This window comes from Elgaria multicarinata, chromosome 19 (assembly GCF_023053635.1).
Source record: "Elgaria multicarinata webbii isolate HBS135686 ecotype San Diego chromosome 19, rElgMul1.1.pri, whole genome shotgun sequence".
NCBI classification, from domain to species: Eukaryota; Metazoa; Chordata; class Lepidosauria; order Squamata; family Anguidae; genus Elgaria; species Elgaria multicarinata.
In genome coordinates this window covers 17,782,861-17,798,590 of record NC_086189.1, presented here as the reverse complement: position 1 = coordinate 17,798,590, position 15,730 = coordinate 17,782,861, and the positions used below count along the sequence as shown (strand labels likewise).

General features: G+C 52.7%; 2 protein-coding genes and 1 non-coding gene across 3 annotated transcripts; 1 reads left to right on the top strand and 2 right to left on the bottom strand.

Annotated features, from left to right (window-relative positions):
• Positions 1 to 664: 664 nt before the first annotated feature.
• On the top strand, positions 665 to 6,574 carry STPG3 (sperm-tail PG-rich repeat containing 3). The gene is made up of 7 exons (XM_063144926.1): positions 665 to 780; positions 1,172 to 1,239; positions 2,606 to 2,749; positions 4,079 to 4,167; positions 4,783 to 4,894; positions 5,350 to 5,475; positions 6,441 to 6,574. Exons 1-7 carry the CDS (start codon positions 668 to 670, stop codon positions 6,572 to 6,574), a joined length of 786 nt encoding a protein of 261 aa, XP_063000996.1. The 5' UTR covers positions 665 to 667.
• A 1,315-nt stretch (positions 6,575 to 7,889) lies between these two features.
• Positions 7,890 to 15,498, bottom strand: RPL12 (ribosomal protein L12). Its single transcript, XM_063144633.1, has 7 exons — positions 15,376 to 15,498; positions 14,069 to 14,142; positions 12,695 to 12,793; positions 10,421 to 10,502; positions 9,012 to 9,098; positions 8,071 to 8,183; positions 7,890 to 7,979 (listed from the first exon to the last, which is right to left on the bottom strand). The coding sequence occupies exons 1-7, from the start codon at positions 15,410 to 15,412 to the stop codon at positions 7,974 to 7,976; spliced, it is 498 nt and encodes a 165-aa protein (XP_063000703.1). The 5' UTR covers positions 15,413 to 15,498; the 3' UTR covers positions 7,890 to 7,973.
• LOC134411292 (small nucleolar RNA SNORA65) lies at positions 9,204 to 9,335 on the bottom strand. Its single transcript, XR_010026325.1, has one exon. It is a non-coding gene; the product is annotated as a small nucleolar RNA SNORA65 (small nucleolar RNA).
• Positions 15,499 to 15,730: the final 232 nt, after the last annotated feature.

Genomic DNA, 15,730 nt, shown 5'->3' with positions numbered 1-15,730 from the left:
AGCCGGAATCTGGCTTCCTGTTTCTTGAGCCTAGACTCTGGGAGGATCGAGAAGAGATCCTGGCCCTCCTCTGTGTGACAACCTTTCAAGTATTTGAAGAGTGCTCTCATGGCATATAAGAGGTTCAATCAATCAATTACTTTATTACGGTCCAAGACCAGCACAGATATAAGAGGTTCAGTAGCATTGGGGACAATATCGCGCCCTGCGGCACCGCTCCGCCTAAACGCCAGTGAGCTGAGAAGAGAGACAGGGAGAATATAAAACATGATACACACATATCTGTGTCTGTGGAGAATAATAATAATAATAATAACAACAACAAACAAAATTCTGGGGTATAGGGAGGGAAAGGGGGGAGAAAGAGAGATCCCAGCCCCCGAGATGAAAAATCTTCCTCTGGTTCCCTCCACGGTCAAATTCATACATGCACGACAGAAGGGGAAAAGACAGTCAGACAAAGATAGATGGATAAACCGGCAGTCACCCAGTTAAAACCTTCTTAGATGATTCATTGTCTCCACAAACCTCAACGGGCTTCCTCAAGCGTAATGGAACCCAGAGAGTTGAAGAACGTGAGAACCCGCTGATGTCACACAGCGCTTGTTCGCCCTTCTTGCAGACGGAGGACCGAGGGCCGAGTCAACATCGCTGAGGAGCCGCAGAAATGGAGTCCAAGCAGAAACACATCAAGTTTATGGCTCAGCAGTACCTAGACGGCAGCCAGAACTGGACATCCAAAACACCGCTGCTCTATAAGAGGCGTGCGCAATCCTACCGGTAATGTAGACCGAAAGAGAGCTGAGACATTTTGCCCAGCCCGGGGAATCCCAGAAGTTAAAATAGGGTGTGAAAATAAAAGCGTAAAAAGGGCCTCGTGGTCTTGGCCATTTGGCCTCTTTCACCGAGGATGGACTTCTTCTTGGGCCTGTTCAGACAACACACGAAGCCACGGTTAGGCTGCTATCCCTTTTGCCGCAAATGGTTAGTGAGCGTGTTTGAACCGTGGTTACGTAGCCACCCTGGTTAGGGATGGTACACATGAAGTCACAGTTGACATGACACGCTAAGCTGTAACATTTAGCTCAATATGCATAACTACCATGGCTTAGCGTGTTGTCCGGCCAGGGTCGAAGTGTCCTGTCATACGATGTATGTGCTTTGTTCCCAGGGCTCAGCTGAGCAGAGAAACCAGCGCCTTGCCACTTTTCCCAGACATCCATGGCGGAAGACAGAGCAGTAAGTGGACGAGAGGAACCCACACGGGTTTTGCCCAGGTGGGCTCAGGAGTGTCTCACAGGAAAGCAGACGGTGCAATCCTGACATGACAGAGTAGAGCTTTTGTACGTGTGTGTGTGCGCACAGTGTGGATTGGGCTCAGAAGCAAGTTCAGATGTGCCTCAAATAGGTTTCAGGCGCTCTAGTTAGCCAGAAGAGGCCACGAATGGAGCCCCGGGGTCCAGGGATCCCCGGAGAAGGATAAGACACCCAGGATGTCCTCACCAATGCGTTTTTGTTGTGAGGCCAAGCTTTCTTCCTCAAAATGCTTTAGGATCTTCCAAAACCTGGAGCTGTCTCCGCAATCTTCCTCAAAGCGGTGCCCTCGAAATATCTTGGCCCCAACTCCCAGCATCCCCCTGGCAGCAAGTTTCAAATAAACACGCAGAGCCATAAATACATGCAAGGCTGCTTCCAAAGTAAGAATGTGCACCTTTCGTTTTGTGCAGTTTCCCCACAAAACAACCCTGTGAGGTAGGCCGAGCGATAGTGACTGGCAGGACATCAAGCAACCCGTGTCACGCTGTGCAGAGATGCGATTGCAGCCTACCTGGCCCTGCAAGCCTAGTGCTCCAGCCACTAGACCATATTGTCTCTTGTTCCTGGGGTCTCTCTCTGTCCTGACCACCTTTTCTACCACCTAGGATGCTCCTTGCCTCAACGGATAAAGGAATTCCGCAGGCCTGAAGCTAATTGCAGCCCTTTAATAGTATTGACACCTTTTGCTTTCCCTCTTTCCTGTCCCCTGGAATTGCTGCTTTAGTTGAATTTCCTGCCAAGGTCGGGCATATCATTAAGCAGGGTGAGACAGTTGTGCCTCAGGCGGCAGAAGCTCGGGGTGGCGGTCTCCCTGGCCATTCTTAATGGTCCCTTGCTCATTCCATCACGCAACAAAATGTCCGCTTTTTTACTAGCATGCACCTATTAATGGCACAAGGAACCCATTGCATGGTGGGTGTGGGGGAAGCATCCTTATATTATTAATCGATTTGTCCTCAGCAGATAGCAGTCTCGTGTTTTGCCCTGCAAGAAGGCAAGGTTGCCAACTTTTCCCACTGCCCCCAGCTCTTGCGCCTTTAACAGCGCGAAAAGTTTGACAATAGCCATGGATGCTGTTCTCTACGGCTTGAAAAGCGCCCGCCCGTTTCTTCAAGCTGCTGTTAAAGCCATGGGAGCAGTCCAGGTCCTTTGGAGGGACGGCAGTTGGCAACCCAACCTATCCGGTTCCCTCCATCCCTCCCCAAGTCTCAGCCGCAGTGATCTTGTGCATCCCCAAGTGATCCATTGCTTTATCCGCTGAGCTTCTCGTTGTGTTTCTTTGCTCTAGGATCTCAAGCAAAGCCAGAAGGCCGGCTACAGCTGACGTTGAACATAGACAGCCCCGGGCCAGCAGCGTACGGACCCCCTAACATGACCGGCAGGGAAACCAACGCTCCCTCCTACACCTTTGGGTGGAAAACACCCCCTCGAGGTAGTGGCAGCAGAGCCAGCTCTATCATTAGGTAGAGAGCAGTAGTTGCCTCAGGCAGCAGATGCTGGAGGGCGGCAGCAAGGTGGTGGGGAAGAGAGCTGTGTGCCAGGCCACCTACCCTGCACTCCCAAAGTCACCTTGTTGCTTTCGGGTGCAGTGGAAGGTGCCATCCCATCAGCATTGAAGGTAGATTCATCTCCCAGTCCAGTCGGGAGGACAGCATCTTGGCCTTTGAATTGGGCAGCAAAATACCTTAGGCCAACCCTGACTGGCCAGGCCCCTATCAAGGGTTGCCCTGTCTAAAATGCCCAGCTGGGGAGTTATCGGAGAACATCACCTAAACTGCAGACAATCTTCCGGGACACTCCCATTCCAGGGCAGCCACCTGGCCGTGCCTACCTGCGTTGCGGCATACAAGACCTTGTGCCACTGCCGTTCGTTCATTTATTTGGGGCCCTGATCGTGTGCCACTTTATCAAAGCAATTCGACTGGCAGGCACGAGGGACAGGGTCTTCTCAGTATGGGCCCCCTGCTTGTGAAACCCTGTTCCAATGGGTGTCTCCAAGGTCCCTTCGTTACAAGCCTTCAGGCAGGCCGTCAAGTCGTGGTGTATAACGAAGTCAAGACGTTAGTGCAGCCCAAGGGGCGGATTCCATTTCCGAGACACTCTTGTTACTGATAGTGAGAGCTTTAAGCTGAAACCACCACCACGTTTTAGCTTAAAGCTCTCACTATCAGTAAGCAAGCCTTAGAGGACTCATTTCAACCTCTTAGAAAGGGGCGGGGGGGGGGGGGCAAACGCACAAAAGCCAGAAACCCCACAAAAGATCAGCAGTTGGAGAAAAGGGTGTGCTCACCTGGAGAAGGTCTGGATTGGGGCCACAAGCAGACCAGATTTCAGCCACAGGCCTGAGTTACAGGATGCTTTTTTTGCATATGATGGCGTTATCTGGTTTTAATTGTCTATGTTGATTTTATTTTTATCTTAACTTTGTTCACCTCCTATAACGCAGTGCATTTAAGATCTAAACACTAGCCAGGTTTGAAGGGGTGGCAACAGAGGCGCCACTTGCAAATGGACATTATATATGGCTATTTGGCCTGCATTTATTGAAGTTCATGTATAACCCACTTTTTCTAGAATGCTGTAATAAAAATGTAATAACAGACATTTATTGCGCGTAGTTATATGTTTTCCTTTCCTTTATTGTACAGGAAGCATCTTTCCTTCATTGTATTTTGTGGCTTTGAATTTCGTATGCTGCCTTGGGTTTTCCCTAAAGGGCAGTGTATCATTTTTTAAAATAGTCTTTTTCATTTCTTTCCAGATGGTGGAGGGCGTCGTGCCTGGCAAAAATCTTGGTTCCTGAGCAAGAACCCATTCATCAGGAAAGTGGATTTTGTCCACGAAACCAACGTATGTGTCACTTTAGGGGGGGTGTTCCTGCTGAGCTGAGCCCCCTTCAGATCAGAGGAAGGTGGATGGGGGCCTGCTAGGCAGGTCAGGGTGTGGGGGACAGCATTCATCACATGGGCACCGAATCTACTTGACCATTGCTGAAACAGTGGTCCAGGGGCCACCAGCCCCTCTCCAGACCACTTCCAGGTGAGCCTCAGTGCCCAGGACCTTCAGCAGGACAAAGGGATAAAAGAAATGGGTAGCGTGGGCAGTGTTACATTTTTAAGAGGGTGTGTGCTCCTCATGACCGTCCAAAGACAGCCCCAAAATTGCAGGGTGATGCGTTGGCACAAGTCAACAAACCAGTTCTAGCAGGTTTTTTTTTCTCTCTATCAGGAGCAGATCTTTGGTAAAGCCAATGGTTTTTAATCGCCCATTCAAGACCACCCTTAAAACACTTTGCATCCCAATAGGGAACAGTCGATCATTGCTGAGAAAGTCCGTTTCCGCCCCATCTATTGTGAGGACAGCAGCTAAGCTCAGAGGGAGCAGGGATGCCGGAAGCAGAGGACTTCAGCACCCTTGCTCACCAGGAGACTGCTCTCACTCAGCTCTCTCGCCTGTTCTTTGCAGTGGCCATCCCCTTTCCACTACTGCCAGCCCCTGGGATCCCAGCCGGCCAACCGGCCCAACAGCACAAATTTCACCATCGGCCAAAAGGGCGAGTTCTCTTTAGTCAACAAAGGTGAGGACATCCTGGGTGTCTTCCCCTTCTCCGGGGATCACTGGGCTCCATTCGTGGCCTCTTCTGGCGAATTAGAGCGCCTGAAACCGATTTGAGGCACATCTGAACTTGCTTCTGAGTCCAATCCACACTGCCCCAAAAAGGGGATTGGAGGCAGCTGTTCCTTCTTCTCAGCTTGGTCTGCAGCTGGACAGCCATGGGTCAGGGATGCTTTCAGGTGGATTCCTGCATTGAGCAGGGGGTTGGACTTGATGGCCTTCGAGGCCCCTTCCAACTTGGCTGTTCCGTGATTCTTTGTTGGCTTGCTCAGAGGGCAGGTGAACAGGCAGCAAGAGCTGGGCCCCTTTCAGGATGTGCACCTCCAGAGGTGCCCCACAATGCCAACTCCAGCTCCCCTGCCCCATTTCCAGTCCTCCAAACTGCCCGGCTTTCTCACCCCCTTCACTTTCTGCTAGATACGCTCGACGACCCGGCCCCCAACAGGTATAACACAGAACGCGCCTACGACTACGTGCTCTACAGATCGCCCTCCTATATTATCAGCCCCGCGCCGCTAACTGGACACAGTTGGGCCAGAAAAGGTGAGGGACGTTTGCTGGCACAGTAAAAACACCACCACCAAACCTGTCTTTCAGGATGTCTGAACACCCTTTACATCAGAAAGCTTTTGTTCCACAAGCCCCCAGTATCCTTTAAGCTATGGGTGGGGGCTGCAAAGGGAGCCCACACCTCTGCACACCAGATAAGGAACATCCCTGGGCCACGACTCGCAGGCTAGCGGTCCCCCGCCCATCCTTGAGTAGACAAAAGCACCCAGAGGACCACAAACGACCCACCTACGTAGCAAAGAGTTGACAATGGCTACTCCAGCAGCCACCATTGTCTTTAGAGGCAAAGCTGTTGCAGCAGGTCACGGAGGCAGGGAACCTGGGATTCCGATGCAGTCTTGCCCAGAAGACCACGCCCCTCCCCCTGGTTCCTTCCCCCACAGACTGCTTATCAAGTCATTTCCCAGCTTTAAAAGGTTGAAATGCCTCCCTTCCAGAGGCTCAGCTCCTGGCAGTGAAGGGATTTTAGCTAAAATATGTTGGCACTTTCTGGATTTTGGGGGGCCAATAAGCCGCCCACCCCTGAATTAGACAAACCTTCACAAGGCATTTTGTGGGTTTTCAATGGACTCCTGACGTTTTCAGCTTTGAGAGCTGTTCTCAAGTACCCCTTTAAAGAACAGCCTCTCCAGCAGCAGTTTCTGCAGCCGAAACTCTCCCCACGGCCTGAGTTCGATCCCAGCGGAAGCTGGTTTCAGGCAGCCAGCTCGGGTCGACTCAGCCTTCCATCCTCCCGAGGTCGGTAATATGAGTACCCAGCTAGCTGGGGGAAAGGTAATAACGGCCAGGGAAGGCAACGGCAAACCACCCTGCTATAAGGCCTGCCAAGAAAACGTCAGCGAAAGCTGGCATCCCTCCAAGAGTCAGTAATGACTCCGTGCTTGCACGAGAGGTTCCTTTCCTTCCTTCCTCGTCCACCTTCTCTCTTGCTTTTGCAGGAGGCACCCCCGGTCCTGCCGCTTACAACGTGGAGATGGGGTACAGCGCCCGCCTGCCCAACTCCCCCAGCTTCTTCATCCAAGGCGTGAGGCGGCCCAAGAAACATGAGACGGGGCCCTTTTCAACGCTGTAAGGCCGCCGGCGCAAGGGAACGCCCCGCCCTGACGCTTCTCAAGGCAGCTCTTGTAACTAATACAGGCTGAAATGCATTTTAAAACCACCACGGAGCACCTTCCTGTTATCTTAGCCACGCAGACGTCCGCTTGATCGACTTGAATCAGAAAATAGATATAAAAAACCCTGACGTGTAGGAAGCTACGTGGACAGAATGAAGGAGACAAATAGACAATCTTGCTTGTGGGAGAGAAAACTTTAAATAGGAGTGAGCAACTTGTGACCCTGTAGATGTCTAGGCCTACAAACGCCCTTCAGACCTAGCAGCAGTCAGTGGAAAAGGATCATGGGAGTTGTAGGAGAAAACACCCTAGGGAGGGCACTGCCCGATCGTACTTAAAAAATATTTAAAGGGGTTTATACAGGAAGTCAGAGGGAGAGAATTCCGGAGCCTTCTGAAACAAGAAGAGGAAGGCATTAAGAAGTTAAAATTCAGATTCCCCAATTGTACGTTACAGCTATCCTGCCTTTCCTCCAAGGCATTGTACATGATCCTCTCCGTTTTATGCCCACAAGATAGCAACTGGCCCAAAGTCACCCAGTGAGCTTCGTAGCCAAGTGAGGATTCGAACCCGGGTCCCCCAAGCCCCAGGCCAACACTTTCACGGTTACACCAGCTTTCCATCTCCACCCGCAGTGTCCCATTCTCACCCCCCCCCATTTCTCAACTCCACCCACAATTTCTTTTAAAGAACTCAAGATCCAGGGAACGGGGGGAGACAGCTTTAAGTTTGTACAAAAAATAAAATATGCAACTCAATGAAGAGAAACTTGTGTAATTCGGAGGGTGACGCAGCTGAAGATGAAGAAATCCTGTCCTAGCAGGCAATTCACCTTCGCTTCCCCACGCAGGGAAGCGTCAGGGTTCACCTTCTGGGGAGGAGGGGAAGGATTCACACAGTCAGGCTGTGGGCATCCACAGCTGTTTTTACCCCTCTGGGATGATTCAGGACCATGAGGACTGGAATCTTACATATTTTTATGTGAAGGACAGCCAGCAGAGCCACTGGGAATTCTGGGAGTTGCAGTCTGAGACACCTGGAGGGCACCAGGTGATTTAAACCATGAAGAGGTACCCAGCTAACATAGGCTTCCAAATATTGCTCACGCAGATTCTCAATTACCTTGGTCTAGTTTTATTTTTAATATGCAGATGGTACACGCTAGGCGAGACGTCCCCGCAACCAAACCCCGAGGTAGCCTCTTGAGTCCCAGTTTTCTCACTCTGCGGTCCTCCTAACCTGCCCAAGAACCAGACCCTCACGCGCGAAGCGTCACACAAACTGCACGTAGTTGTTTTATTACCAAGATGCGCTAATACAGAACTTGCTGTGCGGAGTCCATTCGGGGCAGCAGCCTTAGCTCTGTGGGAGAGGAAAAGAACACGGTTTTTGTGTGTCTTACGCCGAGCCAGTTCAAAGGATTAGCAAGGGGAGGGAACTCCGGGGCACTTACCGCCGGGCATTCAACCGCACCACTATCGATGTCATCGATGACGTCGTGGGGATGCCGGCCGTCGATGCTGCAGCCCACGGACTGGGCGGTTCCTAAGATCTCCTTAATGGTCCCTACAGAGGGGGAAAGAAACAGGTTTGCTGTCACGCACCAAGTGCCCTGGCAGAATCACCTCGCCTGGCTCTCACTCGGGCACAATCCGCGGCAGCGTCCCTGACCCCGTGTATTTCAAGGGGGCTGGAGCAAGAGCACAGCCCAGAGGATGGTGCCCCCCAAGGGTCAGACCTCTCCGTCTCTCACAGCCTGCTCCCTGACACACCCACCGCCATCTTGGGTCTCACAGCAAAACCGGGGCGCGTCCAGGATCACACACCCTCTGAGCCGAAGCCTCCCACCTGTCTCTTTCAGGACACTTGCAGGTCCCCAAGGAACTCTGGGCCAATCGCAAGCTGTCCCGTATTCTAGGATCTTAATGTAAGCCAGGCTTTGCCACCTCCCCTACCCATGGCCCTGCGAGACGCGCGGGGACTACAACTCCCACAATTCCTAGTCAGTAGCCCAACACATCAGGAGGGTCCCGGGTTGGGGAAGGCTAATCCAGAACATGGCCGGTTATCAAGCATGTCAAGCGCTGTTTTGCTCGCAGGAAGGTTTCGAAAAAGGGGATCGGAAGATCAGCGGGAGATTCGCAGGCCGCTGCTAGCAAGAGATAAAAGGCAGCTTAATTTTTCCTCCTCCTTCCTGATCTTTTTCCTTGTGTGCTATGCATTCTTTTGCTGATTATATGTAAGTCCCAGCAGAGACTTCAAATACTTCAAATAAACAGGCGCTATTGGGCCAGATGGACCCATGATACGATGGGAGGAAGAAGGGCAGCATTTTCCACTCGACAACTGCCACGCCGTGCACGGAACTGGCGATCGGGGCGCTTCCACCCTCACCTGAGAGCTCCCGGGCCAAGGACCTGTGCCGCATCTGCCGGGCAATGCTGACGATCTCGTCGAAGCTGACGCTGCCACTGTGCTTGACTGTAAGAAATAAGGAGCCCTGTCAAGTCTCCCCAGGCCAGGCACCCACGGGAAGCCATCGGGCTGCTCCTCCCCGAAGGAGAGAGGGCGCGCCCTGGGCTCGCGTCGTGTCCCCAGTTCTCGGCACAGAGTTACCCACGGAGAGAATAACCCTGTTTCCTAGAATGGGAGGATTCCTCTCAGCTCACCACTGGAATGTACGAGCCACAGCTGAGCGCAGGCAGGCACAGTGGCGGGTGGCTGCGGCCGGCAAGGAAGGAGATTGCCGCTTTGACACGTTTGGAGCCGGATCTGCGCTCCTTTGCCTCTCAGTTCTGGGCCTTAGAGCACTTCTGTTAGGCTTCCCCCTCCCATCCTTAGTATGACCGAACAGGAGCACAGCTCCAGCCCCAGACGAAAGGGCGTCTCCAAAGCTCTCCAGGGCTACACTCAATGGCAATTTGAGCTTATCCACTCCATCCCAAACTTCGTAAAAACCAGTAAGCGGCTTTACTAACCCCGCGCCCCCACTTTCACAACTATCGACTGCTTAATCACAGGTTAGGGCTAGAGCCAGGGTGCGCTAGCCCCAAACCAACTTCTCAGGGCCCCAGACCTTTTTCCAGAGCCCCGAGTGTCCGCCGGTGCCAACAGAAGGCTGTTTTTCTCAGCTTAACTGCCATGCAGAGGGCACTTTTCAAGGGGGGGGGGTTGTAGCTGGGGAGGGAGGGGTTAACTTTCCCCGCCCCACATGCAAGTACATACCCCCCCCCCCCGGAAAAAACACATCCCTGCATAACAATTAAGCTTGGAGAGAAGAAAACATTTTCCATTTGTTTAAGACGAGCTGAGCCAGAGTGCAAATTCGTTGGGAGAATTTATTTTATGGGAGATAATTCAGACAAGAACTTAATCGCCCGGCTTTGCCTCCTGTGAAATGGAAATAAATCCTAATCGTTCTTTCTGCGCAGAAAGCAATTAGCAGATGCACTATTTCATGTGCGTCCTGTGGATGTGGGCTTTGAATCAAGTGTCCGGCAACACTCCTGTATAGAACGATCTATTTCCCAGAGATGCATTAACCAGGAGCTAGAATCAGGTTTAGAAAGATATTTATTTTCTTCTACACTGCATCTATTAAAAGTTTCTTTCCCTAAATATCCAACCCTCAGCTTATTTCTCTGGGTCACACACACAGGCCGCACAGCCCCCTCCACTGAAGCGGGCAGTTAAGGAGAGCCGTTCCTTGCCACCTGAACGGCACTGCTAGCAGAGATGGCCACTGTCTCAGCCAACCCCGAGCCCAATAAACAAAGCCAGGCACGTCCCCACCAGACACTCACTGTTCTTCTGCTTCTTGCGGTCGCGGGGGGGCTCCTTCAGAGCTTTGATGATCAAGGCGGAGGCGGATGGGACCACCTCGATCTGGAGGGGGGGGGGGAAGAGCCCAATTGGAGACTTGTGAGTCGGTGGTGGGGAGAGAGATCAGCCACCCATGACAGAAAGGCTATCGGGGGGGGGGGGAACCCTCAATAGATCCTCCCAGCAGCACACCCAGAAATGTATCGAATAGTAATAATGATAAAAAATGGATTTCCAAAAAGTACATTTTAAAAATTGCTGGCTTACAATTTTCTGTTAAAAGTTTCAGCCGCAAGGTTCTCTCTTAAAAACCACCTGGTTTAAACGGCAACTTGACCGTAACGTAAAACACTGCATGTCGTAAAACCAAGCTATTCTCTTGGGACGGCTTTCCCGAACCAGGGGCGCTCTCGATGTTTTGGGACAGCAACCACCCGCATTCCGGATTTGGGCCGCGCTGGCTGGGGCTGATGGGAGTCGAAGTCCAAAACGTCTGGAGGACAATCAGGTTGGGGGAGGTAGCCTTAGAGGTGCTCCCTCCCCACACAGCCTTTGACCCCTCCGGACAATGTCCCCAGCTTTTCGGCACAGGGCTCACCACGGCCAGAGAAGAGCTCTGCTTCCTAAGCTGGGGGCAGCTTTGCTCTCAGCTCACCACTGGAACGCGCCAGTCACGGTCGGAGGACAGGCACGGTGGCGGGTGGCTGGAAGGCAGGGGCACAGAGCTTTGAAGCCAAGACTCCATTTCAGAGGACGTCTCGGGGGGGGGGGGAGGCAAAACGGCACGGCGGTAATACCCCAATACACTAGCCATAATACCACGATATACTAGCCGACAGCGCTCGCTGCCAGGAATCGAGCCCTTAGAAGAGGCGTTTCGACATTCTAGAATGAGAAATTTTTTTTTGCAAAAACTGGGATATCACAGAACTATTGGGCGTTGGGAGAAAGAAGGGCCAGAGGCAGGGGCATGGCAATTGGGGAAACCCCAGAGGGCGGGATTAGGAGCCCAGGCAGGCCGGATATGGCCCAGAAAGGCCGAAGGGTGGCCAGCATTCCAGCTCAAGACCCACAGCGCCCGCTGCAATCACACCGCCCCAGTCTGCAGAGGGGCCCAGGGAAGCTTTGACATGTCTGCGACTGCCCCTCGAGAAAAATTTGCTCCTCCCCCCCTGCCAAAGTGGGCCATGGGCCTCCTGCCAACCACAGAAAGAGCCCTGCAATTTAATTTAAATGGGTCCCATAGGGTTGAAGCCGGCAGGAACATCTTCAGATGGCTCGCTCCCCTTTGCAGTCCACGCAGTTAACAGGCCGAGAGACAGCGTTAGAAGCCTGTGTTCTCCCCACTGCTGTGGGGCAGAGCTGTCACTGGGGAATCGAGTACAATCCCAGCCTGCAGCGTGTCTCAAGGGCAGGGGAGCAGCAGGAGTGAACCTCACGCCCAGCTCTGGCAGCTGCATCAAACCAAGGCGGATCCCAACTTGTGCGAAACCAGATCCGTTCCCTAGCCTATAAGACGGCGTTAAGACTGACCCGCCTCGCCGAGCGGCTGTAAGGGTCCGTATGATCCACGGTCTTAAGTGAGTTTCGTACGTAGATGGCCGTTCAATTAGGTTTTATATTGCAGTTTTCGGGTTGTGATCTTTTGCAAGCTGCCCAGAAAGCGTTGGCAGGTGGGCAGCACAGAAATGGAATTGTTATAGTGGACGCAGTGATCTGAATGCTTCAAAGGCACCACAGAGAGCATTATTGTTCGCTCAGGAGGAGAAAAGGGGAAATCGTTCTCAAACTCTTAAGAGTTCCTCAGCGAAGGCGTCCCCTAGAAGCCCCCCCACCAGACAGATGCTTTCATTAAGAAGCAGGGCTGCGGCCGGTCTGGGTCCCCGAGCCAGGAGGGCTTGGTTCGAGCCCCGGCAGCGTCTCCAGGTAAGGCTGGAAAAGCTCCTGCCTGAAACTCGGGACAGCCGCTGCTGCCAGTCCGTGTCGACAACACTGGGCTAGATGGACTCACGGTCTGACTCAATCGAAGGCAGCTTCCGACGTTCCTAAACCCCTGGAGCGCTGCTCACGCACACAACTCTCCCTCCCCCGGGGCCCTGGGTTTAAGGTCCGGCCCAGAGACCCCCCACGCCGCACGCAGCGGCGTGGCACTCATTTTATCGACCTCGGAAGGATGAAGGGCTGAGTCGACCCTGCCGGGACTGGGGCTGGCGGACGGACGGACGGCCAGCTGTCCCTTGCGGCGTTGCCTGTACCTGGGCTTGCCTGTTCTGGATGGTCAGCTTCACGGTGATCCTCAGCCCTTTCCAGTCCCCGGTGGCCTTCGCAATGTCATCCCCCACCTTTTTGGGAGACTGGGAAAAAGAAGAAGAAGAAGAAAAAAGGCGTGATTGGAGCTGTGACCCTGCCAAGAAACCAGCACAGAACACCAAATCCTCTAATAACGAAAGACACAAAGAGTTTTGCCTGCCCGGTCCACTGTTCCATTTGCACATTAGCCAATCCGATGCCCATGGGAAGCTCACAAGTAGTACATGAGCGCAACGGCACCTCATTGCCCAAGTTCCTCAGGAACTGGGGTCCACAGACCTACTGCCACTGATCCTGGAGGCAGCACATAGCCACCAGGGCTAACAGCCGTTCATGGCTTTATAAATGGCTAGGGAGGTGGTGGGCTCTCCCACATTAGAGGCCTTCAAGAGGCAGCTGGACAGCCATCTGTCAGGGATGCTTTAGGGTGGATTCCTGCACTGAGCGGGGGGGGGGGGGGGGTTGGACTGGATGGCCTTGTGGGCCCCTTCCAACTCTGCTATTCTATGATTCTATGATCCTCTCCATGAATACCAGCTCCCTTTCAGGATTGGCCCACAACGTGCTGAAATCGCTCACCCCAAAACAAAGTTCTGCCTTGCAAATAAGCCTAGTGAAATTACTAGCCCGCAAGTCAGCCAGCTAGCCAAATCCAGACGCTATCTGCCAGGCTAGGTTTTTTTTTTCCAAGCTGCTGAAAGGGGACAGCAGTTGCAAAGCAAGGGAAGAGCCCGTCACCTTTTCAAAACCAGCAGCCGAGCTGAGATTAGGCACTTTGTTAAGAGTGAACGACACCCTCTCTAATGAGGTCTCAAGGTAAAACATGCTAAAAACCCAAGTTAAAAATCTACCAGTTTTGCAGATAAGCCTATAAACCAGCCTTCCTCAACCTGGGGCGCTCCAGATGTGTTGGACTACAACTCCCAGAATGCCCCAGCCAGCTGCTGGGGCATTCTGGGAGATGCAGTCCAACACATCTGGAGCGCCCCAGGTTGAGGAAGGCTGCTAAACATTTCCAGTCCAGAAGATGTGTTCGTCACGTTTGTGTAGGCAGGCAAGTTACGTTAGTCGCTGGGTGCACACAGACACAGTTCTGCAAAGCTTCCGTCCTTGGCGGTCTCTGGGTGGTCAGAGCCAGCAAAGAGGCAAATTCATGAACCGGCACGTTTGTACATAATAGCATAAAAAACCCAGCTTCCCTAAATCAAGCCTCCTAAAAACTTGGAAGGTTTTGGTGGATAAGGAGGAGATACTGTTGGTATCCAAACTGAACCTGGCATCTACTTAGGTTTTTTAAAAAAGGAGAGAGTGGGACTCACCAGACCCAAAGGACCGATTTTGGGAGCCAGAGCTGAAGTGGCTCCAACTTCACCTCCGGTACATCTCAAGAACACTGCAGGAGAGAAACAAAACCGCACCCGGTCAGGATTGGACCGAGCACAAAGCAACAGGGGGCAAGACACTCGTTCGTGCCGCCAGCGAAGACGCAAGTCAACCACCTTGGAACAGTACGGGGTGATTATCTACAGTGACAAAAGAGGACGTCGATCTGTCCCTGCCAGAGCCGCGAGATGGTGAAATCTCGACCCATGAAAACGGGCCGGTGTGTGTGAAGGGGACCCGAGGGGTGAGCAGGCAGATGACAGGACTCCGGAAGAAGGCCCTGAAGAACCGCTGGCTGGAGAATGCTGGGAGTTGTAGGCTCCCCCCCTTCCTGGTTAAAGACACATAGGATTGCAGCCTAAATGAAGAAAATTAAGGATTGCAGCCGCCATCCGTATGGTCTTGAACTCATACCATGAGATTACACTACAGAGGTGATGGCTTGGGGTGGGGGGACCCAGAAAAAAATGGGAGGGAGGAGAAAGGAAAAATAATTAAACGCAAATGGTTTTTTTCCGGGGATTTTTAAAAGTTGGGTAGAATAACTTTTCCCTCCTGAATTCCCCCCTCTCCATTTTCCCCAAGCCTTCACATCTCAAATGTAATAGTAGGCTTACTATTAGTACAATTAATATTAGTATTAGAGAGCCGGTTTGATGTAGAAGGTAGAGTATTGGACTTGGGGGATCCGGGTTCTAGTCTCCACCCGGCCATGGAAGCTCCCCGGGGTGCCTTGGGGTCCAGCCTGACCTACCTCACAGGGTGGTTGTGAGGATAGAAATGGAGAGGAGGAGGAGAAGGACCATGCAAGGCGCCTGGGGCTCCTTGCCAGAGGAAAAAACGGTGGGATGTAGTTATAATATATCATGTCGACAATACTTACGATAATAACAATTGCAGAAATAATGTAACACTTTGAATTGTTTTAGTTTTTGTGAACCACCCAGGGAGCTTCGGCTATTGGGCGGTATAAAAATGCAATAAATAATAATAATAATAATAATAATAATAATATAGTGATGATGATAAGACAATATTAATGATAACCATGGTAGACAATAAAATAACATAAAGTTCCAAGCCACGTCCAGCTGAACAGAGTACCCAGGCTGGACACGGGAGCGCGGCATTCACACGTGTCGCCGTTGGCAGAGGCCAGGCCCAGCCAGGCCAGCGTTTGGCGCTCCTCGGGCCCGACCGCGAAAGGAGCCGCGACGCACAAACTCCGGGGCTCCAGACTTACCGACTTTGATCTCGTTGGGGTCGAACTTGGGCGGCATGGCGGCGGGGCGGGCGGCGGGCTACAGGCCGGCGCGGATGGCGGCGGATCCGGAACGGCGGCGGAGGCGAAGAGGAGCAAGAGGGCCGCCGGGCCGAGATCCCGCAAGATATACCCGGCGAGATCTCGCGAGACGCACGAGCCGCGACCTCGCGCTCGTGGGCGGGGCCGTAGGGCGGTGAGGCGAGCGAGGTTTGGGCCCGTGGGGGAGGGGGGGAAGAAAGGCTCAGTCATGACGTCCCTTGAGAAAGGAAAACGAGCAATGCGCACGGCCTAAACTTCCGGTCGTAAATTCTCTCCCCTTGGCGTCTCGATGATA

Coding starts and splice junctions, on each gene's coding strand:
- STPG3 (XM_063144926.1), top strand. CDS start 668: ATGGAGTCCAAGCAGAAACACATCAAGTTTATGGCTCAGCAGTACCTA. Junction 781..1,171: donor AGGCGTGCGCAATCCTACCG/GTAATGTAGACC, acceptor CTTTGTTCCCAG/GGCTCAGCTGAGCAGAGAAA. Junction 4,895..5,349: donor GTTCTCTTTAGTCAACAAAG/GTGAGGACATCC, acceptor ACTTTCTGCTAG/ATACGCTCGACGACCCGGCC.
- RPL12 (XM_063144633.1), bottom strand. CDS start 15,412: ATGCCGCCCAAGTTCGACCCCAACGAGATCAAAGTCG. Junction 14,143..15,375: donor CCCCAACGAGATCAAAGTCG/GTAAGTCTGGAG, acceptor TCTCTCCTGCAG/TGTTCTTGAGATGTACCGGA. Junction 9,099..10,420: donor CCGCAAGAAGCAGAAGAACA/GTGAGTGTCTGG, acceptor TATTTCTTACAG/TCAAGCACAGTGGCAGCGTC.